General features: G+C 33.8%; 1 protein-coding gene across 2 annotated transcripts in view; it reads left to right on the plus strand.

The window, feature by feature from the left end:
- GRM5 (glutamate metabotropic receptor 5) overlaps positions 1–25,208 on the plus strand; it is a 483,470-nt gene that overhangs the window by 142,048 nt on the left and 316,214 nt on the right. For both annotated transcript variants that reach the window (XM_049781307.1, XM_049781308.1), the window contains exon 3: positions 20,011–20,260. In XM_049781307.1, coding sequence (XP_049637264.1) covers positions 20,011–20,260 — 250 coding nt within the window. The remainder of the gene's footprint in view (positions 1–20,010; positions 20,261–25,208) is intronic.

Here is a 25,208-nt window from a genome sequence, read left to right on the forward strand (position 1 = left end):
TAGTGACTATCATATTGAACTCATGCTCTGGCTACTTTAAGTGATGGTCTATTTCTACAGTAATTTATGATCCAGATATTTCCAAGTTGAGTCTTTCCGTAGAAATAATCTACCACCACAGTATTCAGCAATACAGATTTAAATTAGAGAAGTTGGCAGCAGTTCAGGGATCTGCTGCCAAAGAAGTTTCTTCTTTTCAACTTTTCTCCTTTTCAAAGACTGTTAGGACCTAACAGCTTTAGCTGTTTTATAGAGCAATTTCTTCTTTCAGTTAGTTATGGAGACTTATTTGGCTTTCATTAGATTTAGTTAAAATCAAGGGATGATTGACTAGTAACTTAAAACCAATGCAAAATGAATAATTGCCAACCCACCAGATCCACTGACAGATTCCATGCAGAAGTTTTGCCTTTTTTTGGAAACAGTATGACTGCAATCAGATATGCAAGCTGTGAAATTGTCAACTTACAAAAGGAAGCATAGGAAGTTGAATTTTGGAGAGTTAGTAAGAATCTGGGTCAAACTTTTTTTCTCAACATTTTTGCTTTCCTTTAGAAAGAATATCCCAAAACAAACCATAACCTTCAGTATTTTTAGTTATGATAAACGTTTTAAAATTTCGTAAAAAGCACTTTGTTATATATAATAAGTAATAATTAAAATACTTCTTACTTTCCTATATACATCTGATATTGTTCCTTACTCCCAGGATGTATGTCATTAATAATTAATAACTCAAATATGTTTGGTCTACTTCCAGAATTTTCTCTACTTTTCAGGTCTTTATCTATATAAGACCTATAAATTAAGTATTTCAATTTCTTAGGAAAGATTTGATATTTAACCACTAACTATAATTGCTGGGTAGCAATTATATGAGTTGCATCATTTACTGCTAACTCAAATGTCAGCAATATTTTTGGTAATTAGGTAAAAAAACTTAAATATAAATATATTCAGATTTGAGTTGAATCTATCTGGAATGAGTTCCTAGAGAAAAACTCTCATTGGTAAGAATTTATTGGTGAAATGTGTTTGCTGCAAGTTGTAAGCAAAACGAAAAAATAATGCACTGTAGAAGAGAGTATTCACTTTTAAATTTGGCAGATAAAGGTTGAAATTTCAGATACTTGCAGAATGATTTATAATAGTGAAAAATAATAGCTACACCCCAAGTCATATTGTTGTTGATTTAAACAATAATTATTAATAATAAAATAATGATACACTTTGGCTGGAGTGATAACACAGCGGTAAGGTGTTTACCTTGTACAATGTCTACCAGGGGATAAACCTGGTTCAATCATTAGAATCCCACACAACCCCTGAGCTCGCCTAGAGCCATTTCTGAGTGCAGAACCAGGAGTAATCCCTGAGACCTGCTGGTTTGGTCCAAAACAATAAAGAAAAAAGGAGCTCATCTATCTGGGTTCCCTGCATTGCCACCTAACAGTGAGATGAAACCAAAAGATAGCCTGACTTTGACATAGGATCTGTGTAAAAACCAGGATCTCTAACTACAGAAACCTGACTGTGACTTCCATGATTGAGAAGAATTTTTACTGTGACCACAGAGAAAGACTTTGGGGTTAGACAACACAGTATGACAGGAGCCTATCATTATCCTATGCAGGCTGCTTCATGATTAGGGTCTCCTTGTTTTTAGACCGAATATTTTTCCTTTTCCTGTTCCCCAACTTTTTCTGTGCCTATATAAATAAATAAATAAATAAATAAATAAATAAATAAATAAAATAAAAAAGTAATTTTGAGGTAATGGGTAAATACTTGGTACAGATTATTATGATTTTCTTTTTTTCCAATTAATTTCACAATATCTAGGTGAATGTTGTCATTGTTGATGATAAAATTACCATGTGTTACTCAATACTTGTTCTTATTAGCACTCATGCTCTGGTTAGCATATTCATAAATATTGCTAACTAAAAATAGACAAATGAAATCTATCTGTGGATATCCAAATTATAGTTCAAATTATTATCATGCATCACTATTCCTTAAAATTGCAAAAGTCTCCACATATGTTCACTGTCTCCTATTTGCAAGAAGCCCATTATTATATACTTTCTCCTATATGTTGCAATCATTTGTGTTATTTTTTTACTGCCTTACTTTAGATTCACAAAATTAATATACAAAATTTAAAAATGATCTCTTAATAGAAGTTTTTATAAAAATTTATTTATGGATACTTTTTTCTACTTTTTGCTTCTTTGCTTCTCAACAAGTAAATATTTGATACACTTGGAGATTAGTCAGAATCTTCTCCAATGTTCTAAATTCATTTATATATATATAATATATATCTTTAAGCACCATGATTACACGCATGTTTGTAGTTGGGTTTCGTATTCATTCATCTTTTACTGACATATTATTTCCTGATAATAGCAATTTAGTTCAATTTAGACTACAATTTTCTGAAAGATCATTCCTTTTGCATTTTGCTACTTACCATTTTAATTTGATTTTAACAGATATTTTAAATAAATTATAAAAATTATTAAATAATATATTAATTATTTATAGTTATCAATATATTTCTTTCTCAGTAAACCCAACTACCTAAGCTAAAATTAATAGACAGTATAAATAATATACTTTTTATTCCAATGCTCAGTTATCAGAAGCATAAAATAAAAGATGTTTCTCAAACTTTTATATTTGAAATATTAGGCAAAATAAAATCATATAAACATTCTTTTTTTGTTTTTGTTTTTGGGCCATACCCGTTTGATGCTCAGGGGTTATTCCTGGCTATGCGCTCAGAAGTCGCCCCTGGTTTGGGGGGACCATATGGAACACCGGGGGATCAAACTGCGGTCCATCCTACTCTAGTGCTTGCAAGACAGACACCTTACCTCTAGCGCCACCTTCCCGGCCCCATATAAACATTATTTATTTTTAAAAATATAATATGTGAGCTTAGCAAATGGGAGAGACTGAGGGAACCTGTCGCTTTGCATGTTTCTCTTCTCCTCTGTCTCCTGAAACTCTTCTGAGAAGGCCAAAAAAGGCCCAGCAAATACTGTCTCCTAGAGGCTCCAGAAGAGCTTGGCTGTTCAGCTTTGCTTGCAGCTGAGCATACTTTCTAACTAATGAACCCCACCATAACACACAGAAAAAAATCACACTACAAGTGTGACAATGGGGAAACCTCACAGTCAAACACCATGGAGAGAATGAAGATAATATAGCTCTGATGAACCAAAAAATATCAACCATCTGATTAATCTTTCAGATAAGGAGTTTAGAATAGAAATATGAAGGAATTTCATGGAAATCAAAGAAAACATAGCTCTAGCAGAACAGAACACAAAGACAGAAATCAGAAAATTTCAAACTAAAATAACAGATCTGAAAAAAAAGATAGCTGATCTGAAAACCTCCATGAAAAGCATCTCCAACAAGCTAACTGGAAGATGAAATGTAGAACAATATAGCAAAAGAGACTGGAAAAGAATCATAAGGCAAATGATCATACAATGGAAAAAGTACTCAAAAAATGTGAACAGATGAAAAAGAAGTCTTTGATAAACTCATATGCCACATAGATTGGCACACATCACAAAGAATGAGAACAAGCATTGCTAGCGGGGATATGGAGAGAAAGGAACTCTTATTCACTGCTGGTAGGAATGCCTTCTAGTCCAACCTTTATGGAAAGTGATATGTAGATTCCTCCAAAAACTGGAAATTGAGCTCCCTTATGATTCAGCTATACCACTCCTAGGGATATACCCTAGAAGCACAAAAATATAATACAAAAATCCCTTCCTCACACTTATATTTATTGCAGCACTATTTCCAATAGCCATACTCTGGAAACAACCATGATGCCCTTCAACAGATGAATGACTAAAGAAACTGTGGTACATATACACAATGGAACATTATGCAGCCATCGGGAGAGATGAAGTCATGAAATTTTCCTATACATGAATTTACATGGAATGTATTATGCTGAGTGAAATATGTCAGAAGGAGAGAGATAAACACAGAATAGTCTCATTCTTCTATGGTTTTCAAGAAAAATAAAAGACATTTTTGCAATAATTCTCAGAGACAAGAGAGAGCAGGGTTGGAAGGTCCAGCACATGGCATGAAGCTCATCACAAAGAGTAATGAGTGCAGTTTGAGAAATAACTACATTCAGAACTCTCACAACAATGTGAATGAATGAGGGAAGTAGAAAGCTTGTCTAGAGTACAGGTTGGGGGGTGGGGGAGGTGGAGGGAGATTTGGGACATTGGTGATGGGAATGTTGCAATGGTGAAGGGGGTGTTCTTTACATGACTAAAACCCAACTACAATCATATTTGTAATCAATGTGTTTAAATAAAGACATTAATAAAATAATAAAAATATTAAAAAATAAAAATATATCATCTGATTACATAAATTTTACTGTCAAATTACAAGTCTTGTCTTAAAGTTAACCATATGATTCTGTCCATAATATTTGAGAGAAAAATATAACTATGTACTACTCAGCAAAACACATGACTTATTTTTGTTTTTGTTTTTTGTTTGTTTGTTTGTTTGTTTGTTTGTGGGCCACAGTGGGTGATGCTCAGAGGTTACTACTGGCTCTGTGCTCAGAAATTGCTACTGTCTTGGGGGACCATATGGGACATTGGGGGATCAAACCGCAGTCGTCCTCGGTCAGCCACGTGCAGGGCAAATACCCTAGTGCTGTGCTACTGTTCCGGCCCCAACTTATCGTTTTTAACCATATATTTGCCCATGTTATTATTTTCATATATGGTAATTTATAGGTACAGTTAAACTTTAGTTTGCTATCTCTCCAGCCCATGATACTTGTCTTGAATGCTATCTATGAAATGGTTTCAACTTCTAGAATCACATAAGTTTCTCAGTTCTTGCCGGTAGTGAACCCTAAGCACAGAGCAAGAAGTAAGTCCTGAGCATAGTCAGATGTAGACAAAAATTGCCCTCAAATTTTTTAATTTACTATCTTATGTTTTACTATTAATGGTCAATCACTTATTTAAGAAAAATAATGTGACTTTCGGGAAAATGTTAAATAAGGTACATTTCTTCCTTCCGATAAAATTAGGTACCATTGATATTCATGTCCAATCCCATGCTTACTTTGTAGGAAACATGTATTATGAGTCTATATAGGATAATAATGAAATTATTGGCTCAAAATTGGAAATTGGTTTGCTAGAAAATATTTTCATGCTTAAATATTTATAATTATTTATGTAAATATCAGTCAATGGGCACATGCATTACATAAAACCTTTTTAATTTAAACTTTAATTTGAAGTTTTCTTAAGTTTAAAGTATATCCAGTATTTAACATATTTATATATAATTTCTGTGACCTTACTTAGAGTCACTTAACATTTGTTTCCATTCAGCAAAAAAATATTTATTTTGTTTTGAGATAGAAAATATGCCTTGAAGAATTTCATTGCTTTGCTCTAGTAGATATGCATTAAAAAGTACAATATAGTGTTTGAAAGTATCATACATATTTATTTGGGTATAATGGGGAAGTATCTGTATTATTGCCACAAAGGTACATTGTTTTTAAAGTTATAAGAAAACTAGGAAGAAGCATTTATTTCTCTGCTTTATCTTGACTGTTGTAACAATCAACTAACTACCCAGAATGGACATTTTGTATTAATATTTCTTGATAAACATACAGACCCACTTTGGTAACTGACTGATTAAACTTTTCCATTTGTATTTTTGAGAAATGACTTAGTCTAGGCATAATTGCTATGATAAGAAACATTTTTCTTCACTATTGTTGTCAATATTAAACAATAATTATAGTAAAAAGCTATTGTTACAGGATGTCATTTGGAATGTAATTTTTTATTGCTTATATTTTTCTATATGAAAATATTATTTGGACTAACTACAAAAGCAGATGTGTTCTACTGTGGAGAGCAAAACTTGATACTTCTATTTGAATCAGATTATTTTCTATTGTGAATACTTTTTATTTTTTTTTGTTTTTGGGCCACACCCAGTGATGCTCAGGGATCATACCTGGCTATGCACTCAGAAATGCTTCTGGCTTGGGGAACCATATGAGACTCTGGGGGATCAAACCACAATCCATCCTAGGTCAGCTGCGTGCAAGGCAAATGCCCCACCACTGATACACTGCTCTGGCCTTTAGCATTCACTTTGTGATAATATTTTTTAAAATAACTCTATGTGTCTAAAACCCACCTATGAATAACTTTGTAAATCACAATAGTTTGACTAAAATATTCTAAATAAGTTTGCTCTTTAACATTTTTGTATTTACTTACCTTTTAGTCACCTTTTCTGTTAAAATATGAGTACATTTTATACAATAATATATAATTTACAGGAAATTTAATCCTTAAGTATAACTGAGTTTTTGAAAAGTGCATATACAACTAAATTTAAAATATAAAAAACTAACATGTTTAATTTATATATTTAAATTTATTTTTAAAATATTACCATAAGATGAATTCTAAAATCTATTCTAAAGAGTGGAATGAAAAATATGTTTAAATTTAACCTATTTCAATATAGTAAATATTATCAGAGGGGCCCCAGAGAGATAGCGTGGAGGTAGGGCATTTGCCTTGCATGCAGAAGGATACAAATCCCGGCATCCCATATGGTTCCCTGAGCCTGCCAGGAGCAAACCTGAGTGCTTTTGGGTGTGACCCCCCCAAAAAAAAAAAACAAAAAAATATGGTTTCAGAGTCCTGTTATTCTTCATTGGGAAAACTCTTTAAAAATCCCAAGATAAAAATACATTATAGAAATAAGCTGTGTTTTACAAGGGAAAAATTATAATGTCATAGATTGTACTTTTAATACATTTTCTTTCTTTTTGAGGAGAGATACACCCAAGGTCATTCAGGGATTACTCCTGGCTCTATACTCAGAAATTATTTTTCCTTCTGATGACCTCAGGGGATGGTAGGTCATGTGCAAAACAAGTCCTTTGCCCATTTTCTATTGCTTCAACCCTCAAGTTTTCAATATCAAATAAGTATTAGCAGGTCCGGAGTGGTGACACAGGGCATAAGAAGTCTGCCTTGCATGCACTAGCCTAGGACGGATGGTGGTTATATCCCCCACTGTCCCATATGGTCCCCCAAGCCAGGAGCGATTTCTGAGTGCATAGCCAGGAGTAATCCCTCAGCATCACCGGTTGTGGCCCCCCCCAAATAAAAAAGACTAATATTACATATGATTTTAATGTGAGGAAAATAAAACTGATTTTTAAGATGTAAAGAGCATCAGAAATAGAAGAAATAGGGGACAGGAAATAATAATAGGAGAAATAAGTAGGGGCATGTGGCACATTTAAGGTACATATTAAAGAATATTAATACCTTATAGTGAGTGTGATGTTAGAATATTGTACAATTGAATCTACTATTAATAATATAATAAATCACAGTGCATAAATAAAATTTAAGAAGTGGGGCCAGGGTCAAGAGTGATAGCACAGTGGGTAGGACTTTTGCTTTGCATGCAGCTAACCCAGGTTTGATCCTTTGCATTCCATATTGTTTTCTGCTCCAAGAAATAAGAGAGGACACACGGAAATGGAAACACATACCCTGCTCATGGATTGGCAGGATTAACATCATTAAAATGGCAATACTCCCCAAAGAATTATAAAGATTTAATGTGATCCCTCTAAAGATACCCATGACATTCTTCAAAGAAGTAGATCAAACACTTTTGAAATTCATTTTGAACAATAAACACCCTAGAATGGCTTAACCACTCCTGGGGAAAAGGAATATGTGAGGCATTACTTTCCCCAACTTTAAACTGTATTACAAAGCAATAGTTATCAAAACAGCAAGGTATTGGAATAAAGACAGACCCTCAGATCAGTGTAATAGGGTTGAATACTCAGAGAATTTTCCCCAGATATACAATAACCTAATTTTTGACAAAGGAGCAAGAAACCCTAAGTGGAGCAGGGAAAGCCTCTTCAACGAGTGGTGTTGGCACAACTGGCTAGCCACTTGCAAAAAAGCAAACATAGACCCCCAGTTAACATCATGTACGAAGGTAAAATCCAAATGGATTAAAGACCTTGATATTAGACCTGAGACCATAAAGTATGTAGAACAACATGTAGGCAAAACACTCCATATTGTTTCCTGAGCAGCGCAAGGAATAATTCCTAAATGCAGAGCCCTGAGTAACTTCACTGTATATGGTACAGAATCAAAACCATAAAGGAAATTGAGTAAAAAGGACATAGTAAGGAGTAACACACAAAATAATTTTAGTAAGATTTGAATAATGTGTTACATGAGATATGATAAGTAGTTATGTTACTATGGAAAAGCATGTGTAAAAACAGAGGGCCTTGTTATGGTTGGTGAGTAAGTACAATAAACTGAAAGGAAACAAAATGTAGAAAGAAAAATAGAGTCTGCATAATTTAGCATAAAATTATTCATAAATTTTTTTCCTTTTATTTTCCAAAACACAAAATTTAGAAATTTTGTTGAAGAATTTTTTTTACTTAGATACATGATGTATTCTGTAAACCACTGCAATTTTAAAAAATTGTTCTGTTTAATTGTGTAGGGGGTGGTTGGAGATCAGTCTATGTTTGGGTTTATTTATTCTAGGTACATGAGTTTACTCAAATATGGTAGAGATGTCACAGTTTAGTTTGCTGTTCTTTTCTAAGGGAGAAATAAGTTTGGCCTGGTCAGTGTGGTATAGCCTGAAATGTCAGCAGGGTTTGTGGGGGTAATGTGGCCACAGTGCATACATGTGGATCCCACTGAACTCGCTTCATCAGTAGGCTAGGCTTGTGACCAGCAGCGGCTGTCCATGGCGGAGAGGTCATTTACACACAGTTAGATTTTAAAAGCTGTTTTTTTCCCCTTGCTTCTCAGTAACACTCAAAAAGATAGGGTCCACAAAATTGGAATGACAAGTGCTTATGGGGGGTCATGGCCAGCTACCTTTGCCAGAGGGGAGGGGCTTATGACTGGCAGTGGCTTCTCCATAGTGGGGAGGAACCATTGCAATTTTAAAGTCCTCTTGTATATAATAAATGTCTGACATTTATGTTCCAAGAAGAGTGACTATTCAGGAAAAAAATAATAGATCAGTGGTTCTATCACAGGTTAAAGGATATTTAGCTATCACAATATCATAAAAACCATAACAAAAACAAATTGCTTCAATCATTTACATTTATATACAGTATCTCCTGTGACTTAAATAAAAAAAAATCAAGTTAAAGATCTTGTTTTGAAAATGCTGTAGCCAAATTTAAATGTTGTGATAGAAATAGGAACAGAATCAAAACAAAATAATATGTTAAAAGTTGTTTAAGCTAAATTTTGATTCTAGACATTTCCTCTGGGTTCAGATTCTGCTTCTAGATGAATTTTTGCAGCCTGAATTGTATACCACTTGCAAGAACCACCAACAAACTCTGTTTCAAAGGTTGCCAGATACCTACCCAGCCCAAAACCAGCTGTAGTGTAACAGACCAAGGCCCTAGCAAAGCCCTCATTAGCAGTTATACTTGCAGTAGTCCTCTGGTTCTACGGGAACAAATGGAACTGTACTCACTAGTGAGAGTAGTTCTCACATAACAAGCAACCTAATCCAACCCGAAGTTAAGGAGTACCAGGAATAATGAAAATATAAAAACTTAGTTCTGAAAGACCTCTAACTACCTTTGACCACTTAATTGTCCAGAAACATATTTAAGGACAGCAGTCATATTTATGTTTAATGATTGGAAAACTATAAATGCATAATCAATAACCTTAGATAATATCTGATAGTAAAAAAATGAGAGAACTTATCCTAATAGAAATATGCAAGTTAAACAATGCAATTCAAGTATCAGCATCACAATTGATGAAAATGAAAATTGAAGCAGTGAATCTGTATGTATAATAAATGTTTTCCCCCAAAGAGAACACATTGAAAAGAATATAAGTGATATTATTGATAATACCAAGATCAACTTTAGACTAATAGGATTCCAGAAAGAGAAGACATGGGGAAGTGAGAAGATGGGTTATTTGAAAAAAAAAAAACAATAGTTGATAATTTCTCTTTTCTGAAGAGAGAATTGGGGACTCTTATCATAAATCTTAACGAAGGCCAATCAAAACATACTAAATAGATCAACACCAAGAAATGATTCATCAACATAACAAGATTCAAAACAGAGATAAACTTCTTTAAACCATAAAAGCAAAACCTGATAAGCAATGGGATGAGGGAAAAAACAAGCAAAAAGAGAATAGTTATAATATACAATACTTTTAGTGAAGAAGATTCTCAAGAATCCTTTACTTGGAAAAGAGTTTCATTTGGGTTTGAAGGTGGGATAAAATCATAGTCAGACAAATACCAGCTAAGGACATGTGTAACACAGAAAACAGCTCTGAGAGGGACTCTAAACAGTCTTATGTAAAATGTAAAAATTAGGTTCCAGAGCAACCAGACAGCAGCCTGTACAGTCTGGGATCAATACCATTGAGCACCACCAAAAGTAATTCCTGAATACTGAACCAGTAGTAAACCTGACCTTCGCTAGGTGGGGACCAACTCTACCCCAAATTAAGTAAATATATAAATAAAAAGTGATGGTCAAACAACAATAACTATCAAAATTAGATACACATGGTAACAATTATTTTTTAGTTTTTGGGCCACACCCGGTGACACTCAGGGGTTACTCCTGGCTAGGGGACCATATTGGACGCCGGGGGATCGAACTACGTGGTCCGTACTAGACTAGCCAGCACGCATAAGTTAGACGCCTTATTGCTTAGTGCCACTGCTCTGGCCTGGCAACAACTTTTTAATCAGTAATTTTTCTAGAGGCCAGAGGTAGTACAGCAAGTAGAGTGTTTGGTTAGCATGTGTCTGACCTTGGTTTGATCTCAGCATCCTATATGTTCCTGCAGCACTTCCAGGAATTATCCCTGAACAAAATGCAAGGAATAATACCTGAATATTTCTGGGAGAAAACAAAAATTAGTTATTGTGATTTCTCTAAATGTCATAGAACTGATTTTCACCCAAAACTGGCAGTGAGTGCTTATAAAAGACACGATTAAATTTTTTACAATATGTGTGTGTGTGTGTGTGTGTGTGTGTGTGTATATATATATATATATATATATATATATATTGGGAGATTAAACAATAATATATAGACTAATTCAAACTGATACTAAAACAAAAACAAAATACTTGTATCAGGTCTAATAACATTTTAGTTAAAGAAAATAATTAGATATATTGGTAAAATAGTAATGGGTTTAGGCATGTTTTACATGCAGTTCACTCTAATTTGATCCCTGGCATTGCATATATTCCCTTAATCACTAAGCATAGAGATACAACTAAGTCACAAGGACTACTGTGTGCCCCATTATACCAAGAAAAAGGGAAAATAATAAGGACAAACATTGCATACTGGTCGTGGTCTCAAAACTTCAAACTACTTATATCTCTTTAATATATATATACCAAGTAAATGCTAACCAAATTTATAAATCATATTTTATAGACCTATGAAGACATTTATGGAATATAGTAGGAGTATTGTTAAAATTTAAGACCCAACTCCCATTATCAGACATATCAATATAACTAATTAATAAACAATTGTTCTAAATAAGGAAAGAAATAACAAGTCTAGCAGATGACAAAACCATATTTATATTTTTGTTACACAATCATGAGATCATGCTTTCAATATAGTTATATCTTACAACAGAATTTGAATGTCCAGAATCTCAAAAATAGAAGCCATATAAAGTGGTCACAGAGATAGCAATCAACCATAAAAAATGAGTTGGTAAGAACAAAGCTTTGTAAAACAAAATATTATTGTGAATAATATAGGAGAAATAAAATGATTTCTTAAAATGAATAGAATTAAAACACAACTATCATAGCAAAGAACACTATTAAAGGCAAAGTTTATAACAATTTAGGCTTACCTCAGGACAGAAGGAAAAACTCAAATTAATCATGTATCCCTACAGCTTGAGAATATAGGTAAAAATCAATCTCCCTGTAAGTAAAAGGAGAAAAATGAAATTGCAGTAAAAAATCAATGATATAGAAATTAAGGAAAGAAAAATTTAATCAGTACCTGATACATTATTAAAATGGATAAGATGGATAAAACATTAGCTAAAATCATGATGAAAAAGAAAACAAGCAGAAATTATAAATATAAAGGGAAAAATTATAAAATATACCTCAGAAATTCCAAAGATCTTGAGGTTGCTATAAACTTTATGACACAGAAGAATTTAAAAGAAATAGATTTATTTTGAGTACCAAATAATTTCACAGAATTAAGTCAAGAGGGAGTAGATAAATTGTGCAGACCTATCATGAATGAGGAAATTTAAACAGTATTAGAAAATTTCTCCATGAAGAAACTCTCTTGTTTAAACAGGTTTAAGCATGAGATCTATCAAAATGTCATAGAAAACCTAAACTCCTAAAGTTCTTACAAAATAGGAAAGACTTACAGAACATGGAATTTCATATGGAAACAGTAAGACTTTCTAAACATTTCTTTTGAGAAAATTTTATTCTTAATTTTAAAAAGAAGACCAAGATAATACTAAAAAAATGACACATACCTTATTATATTGAGGCAAAGATCCTCAACAAATTTTAGAGAACCAAACCCAATAATATATAAAAAGTAATCAAGTCAAAAGGCCTTTGAAATGAATGAAATCATTGGATTTCATTTTAGAGTTGGAAATGATGATATAATATACACAGATCAATATTAAGTAAAGATAAAGTTTTCAGAATGATATCAAATGACCCAAAGAAGACTTTTAAAAAGATTTAGTGTATACTCATAATAAAACCCTCAGAAAATAGGGATATAATGAACATAATTTAAAATAGTAATGGCCATTTACAACAAACTCAAGCCACCTTAATTTTAATAGTGTAAACCTGAAGACTTTCTCCTGAGATCAGAAACAGGCAAGTATGTTCACTTTCTTCAGTTTTATTCAATATAGTTTTGAAGTCCTTGTCACAATTATAAGATAAGAAGAATCCAAATTAATGCAAATTGGAAAGGAATAATCAAATTAAGGTGAAATTATTTGAAGAGGTTGTGATAATAAACACATAATAAAGTAGTTAGTACATATTTTACTAAAATATTCAGAAACAAACAAAACACTGTGGCAACATACCAGGCTACAAAGTCAACAAACAAAATTCTGTGGCATGTCTGTCTACAAATGACAACAAGAAGAGATATAAGTTAAAACAAAATTCTGATTAAAAATATGTTAAAAAAAAGTATGTGTTCAAATAATCAAGCACACAGGCATCAAATAAACAAAAGATGTACATTGCAAAATACACCACTAAAGAAATAGATGAGTATCTCTGGAAATGAAAAAACATTTTATGTTCATAAATTAGAAGTATTATCATCAAAATGTCCTTTCTACATAAAGCATTATACGATTCATGCAATCCTCAGTAAAACTATGATGATTTTCTTCAAGAACTTAGAACAAACTCTATAAAATTTGTGTAGTCATAAACATTCCAAATAGCCAAAGAAATTCTTAGAAAAAATATGGAAGTATCATACTTCCTGACTGCTAATTGTTGTTTAAGCTATGCTAATTAACAAATAAATGTGTGAACTAACATGACAAGGATACTATTAAAGAGAAGGGAACGCCTGTCATAGAGACATACTATGTACATCCTATAATTAAAATCCAGTTACAAACATTCTATAATCATGATTTTAAATAAAGAAATTACATTAAAATAAAAAAATAATGTGTGGCACTGGAATAAAGATAGCATCACAGGCCAGTAGAAGAGAATAGTAATTGCACATAAAATCATCTGATATTTGAAGACCTGATGTACAACAAAGAATTTGGATACATAGATCGGGAATGAGAAACTTCTTCAAAAAATGGTGCTAAGAAACTGTACAACAATGCGTTAAAAAAAGAAACTAGAACCATATTTCTATTTACTCACAAAAGTTATCACAAGTGATTTAATAACTTCAAAATTAGAAAAGAATTCATAGAACATTGAAACAGTGGCAACTCTCTAGAAAATGGAACTCAGAGATCACGTTACATCAGGGTTCTCATTTGGGCCCTCTGTATAACACTTTGTGGCCCACGGCAGGCGCGATTATTCACTTACCCAATAATCGCAATAAAAATTGCATTAGTAAAAAAAATCACATTAAACATTCACATATCCCGAGCAGTTCCGTTCGGGGTATGCAGATGTTTAATGCAATATTTTGCGATTTTTTCTCACTAATGCGATTTTTTTATTGCGAATATTTGGTAAGTGAATAATTGGGAATACTTTGTGCCTAGCGCAGAAGTCATTTCCGCTGCTCCTGCCCGCTGTTCCATTATTGGAGGCCTAAGGGAGAGAAGGGAGAGAAGTTTATTACAGAATTAGGTTTTGTCATACCTTCATCATGACTTCATCAAAGCCTGCAGTGAAGAGAAAGGTTGATGACAAGCACAGACAATTTGAGGAAAAGTGGGAGATGCAGTATTTCTTTGTTGAGCACAGGGGCATCCCCACATGTCTTATTTGCTCAGAGAAAGTTGCAGTGCACAAGGAATACAACTTGAAATGCCATTATTCAACTAAACATGCTGAGGAATGTGCAAAATATTGAGGAAATGAGAGAGCCAAGCAGGTTGCCAGTCTTAAAGCATGTCTAATGAGGCAACAAGATTTCTTCAAGAAAGCAACCAAAGAGAATGTTGCATCAGTCGAAGCTAGTTAAATGGTTAGTGAGATGATTGCTAAGGCAGGGAAACCATTCACAGAAGGAGAGTTTGTTAAAAAAAATGCATTCTACAGGCTGCAAGTATTATCTGTCCAAAAAAGAAAGGTCAGTTTAGCAAAATCAGCCTTTCTGCCAACACTGTGGCAGAGCACATTTCTGACATGTCAAGTGACATTTATCATCAACTGTGTGAGAAAGCCAAATGTTTTGATGCATACTCAGTTGCTCTTGACTAGGGCACAGATATAAGAAACACTGCATAGCTCACAATTTATGTCCGTGGTGTTGATTGCAATTTTGAACTGACAGAGAAGCTGCTCACAATAATTCTAATGTATGGCCAGACCACCGCTAATGAGATATTTCAGCATCTGTGTGATGCCATTGAGAATGCAGGTTTGCCATGGAAGAGGTTTGTTGGAATAATAACCAATGGAGTGCCACCGATGACAGGGAGAAAAAATGGGCTGGTGGCACTTGTTCAAAAAAAAAAACTTGAAGAGGAGGGTGTAGAGAAGGTCATTGCTCTTCACTGCATTATCCATCAGCAGGCCCTTTGCAGTAAATGCCTGCCGTGTGACAATGTGATGTCTGTTGTTGTGAAATGCATCAACCAAATCAGATCCAGGGGCTTAAAGCACAGGAGGTTCTGTGCTTTTTTAGAGGAAATGGAGTCAGAATATGAAGATGTGCTCTATTTCACCGAGGTACGTTGGCTCAGTAGGGGAAATGTCCTGAAAAGATTTTTTGAGTTGAGAGAAGTTTAAGCCTTCATGGAGAAGGATGGGAATGCTGTTTCTGAGTTGAGTGATCACAAATAGCTCATGAACTTAGCTTTTCTTGTTGACATCACACATAAGCTGAATGTACTAAACAAGATGTTACAAGGCCCGGGGCAGCTTATCAGTGCTGCCTATGACAATGTGAGAGCATTCTCCGCATTCTCCACAAAACTTGTTTTATGGAAATCCCAGCTCTCTAAGACAAACCTTTGCCATTTCCCAGCATGCAAGGAACTTGTGGATGCAGGCATACCATTCAGAGGTGAGAAATATGTTGATGATATTTTTAAGTTAGAGAAGGAATTTGATCACAGATTTGCAGACTTCAGAAAGCGCAGAGCCACTTTCCAATATTTTGTGGACACCTTTTCCTTTGATGTGCCCCTCCTGTGCTTCAAATGAAGCTCATTGACCTGTAATGCAATTCTGATCTCAAAGCCAAGTTTAGGGAGATTAGTGGAAATTTTTAGAAAATTGCCCCCACCCCCAGCTTCCCTGAGCTTTCCTGAATGTTCAAGAGCACCGTGTGCCTTTTTTGGAACACATATTTGTGTGAAAAGTTATTCTCCACATTGAACTTCAATAAGTCAAAATACAAAGACTTAATGATGATCATCTTCAAGCCATACTGAGGGTCTCAACTGCTTCCTCTCTAAAGCCAAATGTGGTTCAGATTTGTGAGAAGAAGCACTGTCAAGTCTCTGGCAGCAAGGAATATAGGCAAAAGATGCCACGTTTAGAAGAACTGTTCATGATCTTCACTCAATGTTCTATTCATGTTCAGAAGAAATAATTAAAACTGTTAATAATGACGTTTGAGGACTTTTCTTTTTGTGAAATCCTTTATGTGGCCCTACCTCACCCCGACTTTGCTTCCTGCGGCCCCCAGCTAAGTTTGAGGCCCATGATTTATATGATTCCAGAACCCTGAACAAAAACAGAAACAAACAAATAGGACAATATCAAAGGCAAAGATTATTCATGGCAAAAAATAAATCTGATGTTGAAATAAAAATACATCCTTTGGGGCCGGAGAGATAGCACAGCAGTGTTTGCCTTGAAAGCAACCGACCCAGGATCTAAGGTAGTTGGTTCGAATTCTGGCATCCCATATGATCCCCGTGCCTGCCAAAAGCTATTTCTGAGCAGATGGCTGAGAGTAACCCCTGAGCACCACCGGGCGTGGCCCCCCAAAACCAAAAAACCAAAAACAAAAACATCCTTGGAAGACGAATAAAATATTTTCAAATTATATAAGCTAAAATTCAAATATCTAAGCTATATTATCCACCTTCAAATCTTAGTGAAAAATTAAATGATCCAATAAAAAAAAACTGGCACACATATGAATAGTTTCCCCAAAGAAGATATATGGATTATTATAAGGAATATCAAGAAAGTTCTCCTTCTCTGAGCAACAGTATAGTATATAGGGCTTTTCTTCCAGGCAGCCAACTTGAGTTTCATATCTTGTAGTAATTTCATCCACATGTAGTCCTGAAATATTATTCCTGGTGCTGCTTTCGTGACTACATGTGGATGAAACTACTACAAGAAAATTTCATTTCTTTTTTATTTTTGTTTATTTGTTTTTTTAGTCACACCCAGTAGCACTTTCACCTGGCTCTGCACTCAGAAGTTGCTCCTGGCTCGAGGACTACATGGGATGCCAAGGATCAAACCTGCATTCATCTTGCGTCAGCTGCATGCAAGGCAAATAGCCTACCAGTGTAGTACCACTCAGGCCCCAGAAAAATTAACTTTTATTTCCATAAGCATTGCTTAATATTTATTTTTAGAAAAGTTATACCCCCAACAGAATGATTTTCTTATAATTTAATATTCACACTTGAAGATTATTGACTTTATGATTTATTTCAGATACTAAAGGAGAAAACAACTATACCTTATCAAAAACACTTTTAACCCAATAGTTACAATGAATTGGATTATGGTTATTAGCTGATATTTTATACATATTAAATATAATATAAAAATAAGCACTGTTTACTCAGTTTTTCAGCTGAGGAAACTGAGTTTTAGAGATACTATCTATAGCAATTTGAAGTTATAGCTCTCTAAGAATAAAAGTGCTTTCCTCATTACAAGCTGTTTCCAGAAAATTCATTAGTAAACAAAAAATAAAGTCAAGGGGCCAGAGCAATAACACAGTGGTAGGGCATTTGCCTTGCACAGGGCTTATCCAGTATGGACTTTGGTTTGATTCCCAAGTGTCCCATTTGGTCCCCAGAGCCAGGAGCAATTTATTAGTTCATAGCCCAGAGTAACCCCTGAGCGTCACAGGGTGTGGCTCAAAAAGCCAAAAAATAAATAAATAAATAAAATGAAGAGAATAAAAAAAATTAAGAGTTAGAAAAGTTTTTGATGATTGTTGAGTTGTCCTTTTCTTGTCTATTGCATAATTAAAATATTATTTGCATTACAACAACTATACACATAATTTCAAATAGTTTGTGCAAATATCTCATTAATCAAAGTGTTAAAAGAAAGTGTTGAAAATTAGAGTTGGGACACTGGGAACAAGAAGCCACTTGATGCCTACTCTCGAACTCTGTTAAGAAGTACAACCAGAGGCTGTTGATAGTACAACAGCCCCACTGCAGGTAGGACAATGTCTGGTGTCTGCACTAGCGGCCCTTCTATTCAGCAACCTAACCTCATATGGCTTCCACACCTCCAAATGTACCATGATATCAGGTATACACCCTTGGCCTGTAGCCTCAGGGAGCCAACATGTTCCTGCTCCCAGGAGAAACCGTGTGGGCACATCCCCCTGGATGTGGCCTCCAGTTCTCCTTCACCTGGGCACTACCATGTCTTATATCAAGGGGCTGGAGAGAGTCAGGTGACCTGGCACGGGGAGACATACTGTATGGTCGGTGCCTACCGTACATATGGAGATGTCCCCCTGGCCACCCCAGCAAAGGAAGAAGCAGAGAATCCAGCACCTCAACCCTTGAGCTCCCCAAGAGGCACCCAAGAGGGTGCCCCCAAGAGGCACGACACATTTTCCGATTCAGACACTGAGCTAGGCTGCTCAAAACCCAAGATTCAACACTTAGAGCCTGGTGACAGGAGGCAGAAGATCACTGGCTGAGTCCTCTTTGGAGAGAACCCATCCAAATACCTGAGACTTTTCCTGCCTCTCCCCTCCAACAACCCATTTCACTTACACCTTTGCTTACCTCAGCCCTTTGGTCAGAAGCTCAGACATGAGATCAGAAACAAAGCTGCTGTGTATATCTGTTCTAAAACCACCCCCAAAATAAAAATTGGATTCCTTTGCCCCAAAAAAAAAAAAAAAAAAAAAAAAAAAAGAAAATTAGAGTTGATTAAAACTAAATAAGAGAATAATAAATTACTCATATTAGTGTAAAAGTAATGACTTAGGACTTTTCAAAGAAAGCCCTTTAAATGTTAATTACAAAATAACTCACCTGCCCACGTGTTATTAGAACTTCTTGTTTTAATTCTGCAAGGGCAAGATACAATGAAACTACAAATGTTTGGACTTGGACTCAAGTTATATTGCTCTGCTTTGCCTTTTACAGTTCATTTATAAACAGAAAACTAACACTAAATTACCAAAAAATTCTTAGGTTCTCCTTTGTTAATCATTCTATGTACTACAGTAAAAAGTTCATAAAATCAATACCATAAATTGTTTGGATATATGCTTAAATAGATTTATGTTTAAATCAAGACTTTTCTCCTACATACTAAATGTGAACTTTGAATTGATTAGCTATGAGATAAAAGTAATCTTTATTTTCCCCAGAATTGATCTACTGAGCAATATATAGACTTTCAAAAAACTACATTTTAGGGGCCGGAGTGGTGGTGCAGGCGGTAGGGCATTTGCCTTACATGTGCTAACCTAGGACGGACCTCTGTTCAATCCCCTGGCATCACACATGGTCACCCAAGCCAGCGGCGATCTGAGCACATAACCAGGAGTAACCCCAGAGTGTCATCAGGTGTGGCCCAAAAATCAAAAAACAAACAAAAACCCCCCCAAAAAAACTACATTATAGATTCATTGTTATTTATAGTATTTTATTAACATCTTAATAAATTTTGTGCAATTGAATGTTTTGTACTTCATTATTTATATAAGATATTTCAACTGTATTAAAATTAGAATAGATCTATTTAAAAGTTAGACTATTGTATCTTTATATGTTCTGTACCTTGCTTGTGTTGAAATAGCATCATATATTCTTTAAATAAATTCTTCTCACTTGGTAAATTCAACAGTGATGTTCTTGTCCTAAACATTTCTATATCATTCTTTTGAATCCAACACTATTATTTCTTATATCCCTACTTCTCTGCTTCTCTGTTTTCATACAGGCAACTATGGAGAAAGTGGAATGGAAGCTTTCAAAGATATGTCAGCCAAGGAAGGAATTTGTATTGCTCACTCCTACAAAATCTACAGCAATGCTGGGGAGCAGAGCTTCGATAAACTGCTCAAAAAGCTCAGGAGTCATCTACCTAAAGCCCGGGTAGTAGCCTGCTTCTGTGAGGGCATGACAGTGAGAGGTCTTCTTATGGCCATGCGGCGCCTGGGTTTAGCAGGAGAATTTCTGCTTCTGGGCAGGTAAGTTATGATTAGAAATTCACATGAAGGTAATTAAACTGTAAAGCTCTGATATGGATCCTTAAATACTTATAAATTGCCTAAGGAAGTTTATTTGGTTCTACCATGTTGTTATTTGTGAAGTTTTTGAAAATGGCTACATAAACTTATTTAGAAAATAATAGAATTTAAGATTTTAAGGTAATATATTTTGAGATCTTAATATAATTAGTTCTAATAATTAGAATGGGTTATATTATCTTATCTCTATATCTTATAAAGGGCATTTTATAATGTTTAATTAAAGTTTTATGAGATTATATGTTTCTATAAAATTAATGAGGATTGCCTTTATCTGGATAAAACATTTTATTGACACAATCCAGCCCAATTAATGCCAGTATTATATAATCAATATATATTTTTCATGCTGTGAAGTAGAATAGAAGATATGTGCATATACATAACAGACAAAAATAAGAGTGTCTATAGATCTGTTCTGAAAACTGGCTGCCTAAAATTTCGAGAAGTCAATGATTCATTTCAAATCTATAGAGTAGAAAGATGTTCAAACTCAAACACTAATCAAGAATTCCTCAACATTGTTGTTCTATTTATGTTTTCAGTTGTTAGGATTAAGACTACCCCAAAAATAAACTATTCAGTAGTTCTCTGTATAAGGATATAAATACTAATTTTTATCCAAAACACAGAGATACTCAGATTAATTTTGGTCAAACGTCCAGTAATACCTGAATATTCTTTGGTCAAGTAGGGTTGTCACATAAAATTTAGTTTCAATCAGTATGAAAGCACTTTTTTTGATTAATAAATGAAATTTGAAATTTTGGTGTTTAAAGTAAATTTTTAAACGGGTTTATTCTCAGTAAGCCATTTTAAGAAGAAAATATCTTCAGAACCATTTTATCTTTTCAAAACAGAAGGTGAACCCACCTATAAAGATTATAAAAGAAACTATATTTTCTTTACTTTTTATATACTTAACTGACGGTTATCAAGTTACTGATACTTAGCTACAATTTCTGTCTGATATGATGGCAATGAATCACTATAGATTACCTACCTTTATAAAATTACTTGAGATTCAGTTTTCAAGCTAGTTTTAATAGCAGTTTTTTCTAATATATTATATTATATTATATAGTATCTATATTCTGATTCTTTTTTTTTTTTTTTGGTTTTTGGGCCACACCCGGTAATGCTCAGGGGTTACTCCTGGCTATGTGCTCAGAAGTTGCTCCTGGCTTGGGGGACCATATGGGACACTGGGGGATCGAACCACTGTCCGTCCAAGGCTAGCGCAGGCAAGGCAGGCACCTTACCTTTAGCGCCACCGCCCGGCCCCTATATGCTGATTCTTAAGATTATCCACAACCATGTCATTTGTTTTGACAATTAGAATTTATGAACAAATACTTGGTTTATATGTGTAAACAAGGAGATAAATTGCCATTACAGTGTCTGCCAATTTCCATCTATATTTTGTTAACGGTCATGATGAGAAGCCAAAAATAGATATTTTGTAATTGTTTTTGTTTTTTATAATATTTTATATATGTTTTATATGTTTTTATAATATTTACCTCCAGATAATTTAATTCATGTAATGATATGTTAGTAAAAAGAAATTAAAAGTTGATACCTTCTTAACAAATAATAATTTAACTGATACTTGAGTACTATTCACCACAGTTTTATGCAAGTTTGTATAAAATATTTTGCTCTTGTTTTATATTATTTTTACCTGATTATCTTCAATATTTGGGAACAGAATTACATTTCAGTTTACCTTTTCTTTGAAACATCCATAATCTTTCATTTCTATGTTTTAATAGTGAAATGATGCTGTAGGTATTAATAAAAAAGATCCTCAGGTATATTTAATAGGATCTTTCATAAAATAATATATGCCAGTTAAACTCTGAATCTTCTTACATAAATTGTCTTATTAAATTACTAATTTGGCAAATAGTGCTTGACTACTATAGATAGGATGCTTGGATACATCAAAGAACAAAAGAGAAAATAATCACTACCTGTATGACTTTACGAAATAGTAAGTTAGTAGAAGTAAGGTGAAAGAAAAAAAATGTGAAGAATAGTTTCTTGATGGGTATAAATGTGATCCCCATTTTATATACAAGGCCTCTTTAAACTTAATATGTATTCAATAATAATGATCTGAAAAAAATCTTATATCTATATTAATGTTCTTTGGGAAAATTGAAATTTTTCCAAACACCATAAATTGAGCATTACATTGTCGCATCAAGTTTAAGATCTTCATCTTTTTAAAATGTAGTTCTACGATATTAGTAAAAAAAATAAAATTTAGTAGCTGTACCAGAGAATTAAGAACACACATTTTTCATTCTTATTTCTCAAATGTGGAAACAGACACCATACCTTTATATTTGAATGAGTGGTCAAATTCATACAATAGCCCAACTAGCATAATTCAGTACATACTAGTTTTGCTCTACTCTCTTAACTCCTATAGCATATAAAAGTTAGAGAAGTTGCAATATGATAGCAAATTCATGATATTTTTTATACATTATGAGTTTATAATGAAAATACCTTGAGCTAGAGATATGATTAAAAGTCTGAGTATAGTTTCACATCCAAGCTGGATCCCAAGTACCAAGTCCCTGGTGCCTTTTGTACTGCTAGGAGTGAACTCCAAACATAGCTCTGAGCAGTGACCCTAAACAAAAACATAGAAAAGTACAAAGAAAATATGTACAATATATTCATCTATATAATTAAAATGTAAGTGACATTTTATATAGGGAATGTTACCTCTTATAAACTCTATTTAAATTACTCATTAAATTCTTTTGGAGTTTTAATTTGTTTACATATTACTTATAAATCAAATTTATATTATTAATTGGTTTACATATATTTATCCAATTTCTCTCCTTCCCTATCTCTGGTAAACTCGAGTGAATAAAATGGTGAATAAAATGCATTTGATAGTCAGAACTTTCTAGAGGTCTCACATTTAATATCTGCAGTTACTTATAAATCACTTCAACTTCTCTGAGACAACTATATTGAATATGGTCTTCAACTGAAATGTTCGGCACAACTAAGTAAGCTAAATCTGCTGCTGAGATAATCTCATCTATCAATATATCTCACCATGTGTGCTGCACAACAGTAGAATATTAGCACTATAGCAATACAGTCATTGATTCTCTCATTTGAATTCTAGGCAATCTGTTGTTTTATTATTAGTAATATACTTTTCTAGGACCAGAGAGATACTCAGTAGGTACCTAGGCAGCACCCGCTGCTCCACATATGGTTTCTGAGCCCCACTAAAAGAGATCTATAAAATTAGAGCAAGGAGTAAGCCCTGAGCAATATTGAACATGATCCCAAATATGTATATATACAGATACATACAACAAACACACACATATATATGTATATATGCATATATATCCTTCCCAGTTCTTTGAAATAAGTCTTGTTAAAGTCTTTTCACCTAATGACAAAGTGAGATCAATTATATGACAATTACATAGATGAATTACATCAAGTTAATATTTAGGTTTATTGATATATGCTATATTTCAAATTATTCTTATCAAGTCATAAACTGAAGTAATAACCATTTAAAAAACTTTAGAAATATTTATTGTTCAGAGAAACAGCTGTTTCTTTATGCCCACACCCAACAATGATCTGTGACTACTCCCAATTCTATTTTTAGAGATCACTTCTGAAGGAGCTTAGAGGATTGTGTGTTCTGTACAGCTGAGCTGTCTCTATAGGCCACAATTTACCTGTTCAAAAATTACTTTATATTGTCTGTCATTATAGATATTTAAAATTAGAATGCCTCTACATTAGTGTAATAGCAGTTACATTTTATATATTTTAATTTGGAAATTTAAATTAACTTTAATAGGAAATAACACTTTTTAGAGAGTAGGATAAGAATTCGTTACAAAATTTTTGTGGATAATATTACAAATAATTTTTAATAAAACCATGACAATAACTACTTCCCCAACGTATATGTCTTTGAAAGCAGTCTAGTTTGAAAATCATCCCACTGTATATTCTATGTTAAAACCATCCAAAATCAAATATGCTCGTCTTCCATAGGGCTTTTCAGATTCAGTTTCATTGGAATGTCTAAAAACTATTTTCAGTGAAGAGATATGAGGAGAATAAAAGAGAGAATTATAGGGGAACAAACTAATTTCCTTTCCAATAAAGCTGAAAAAACAACTAAGCCATATTAGATATGCTAAGTTTTAAATGCCTTTGTATTAGAAAATGGTAGTCCCATTTTATAGAGTAAAATTTAAAACTCAAAGAGATCAAAATACTTAGTTATACTATTGTCCAAATACCACAGATACTCTTTTAGGAAAGCTCCAATTTTGTTCTACTTCGTTTTATGTACTATCCAGAGTATCTGGTGTGCAGAACCTGAAATAGACTAATGACTGATGGTCATAACGGTTGTATTATGCCTGCTTCTGCCATTTATATTCTATTGGCCAGGTCTCCATGACCAGATATAATGTGATTAAATAAAAAAGGGGAGTTAATCATAAAGGTTGTAGAGGAATAGGAACAAGGACAGATGTGTTTCTACTGCAAGAAGACAAATGATCCAAACAAAAATGAATACTTGCACAAGGAGCAACCTGGGATTAATATCTGGGCAAAGCAGAGCTTTCTGTATTCTCTTAGTCAATTAGATCCATAAGTGCCAGGCAACCTTCACTTCAAGGAAGGAAGCTATTTACAAGGATTTGCCCCAGATCCCGTAGCTTACTCAGAAATCTGCTTCTCAGTCATGCCTAGACTTCAACACTTTACCCATTTTTTTTTACTGTGTTTTCAGTTGCTGTAATTAATGAGCGTTTCAATGCTCAACCTCTCATCTGCAGTGCTTCCACATTTTAGCTGTGGTATTTAT

The sequence above is a fragment of the Suncus etruscus genome, chromosome 9 (genome assembly GCF_024139225.1).
Source record: "Suncus etruscus isolate mSunEtr1 chromosome 9, mSunEtr1.pri.cur, whole genome shotgun sequence".
NCBI lineage: Eukaryota > Metazoa > Chordata > Mammalia > Eulipotyphla > Soricidae > Suncus > Suncus etruscus.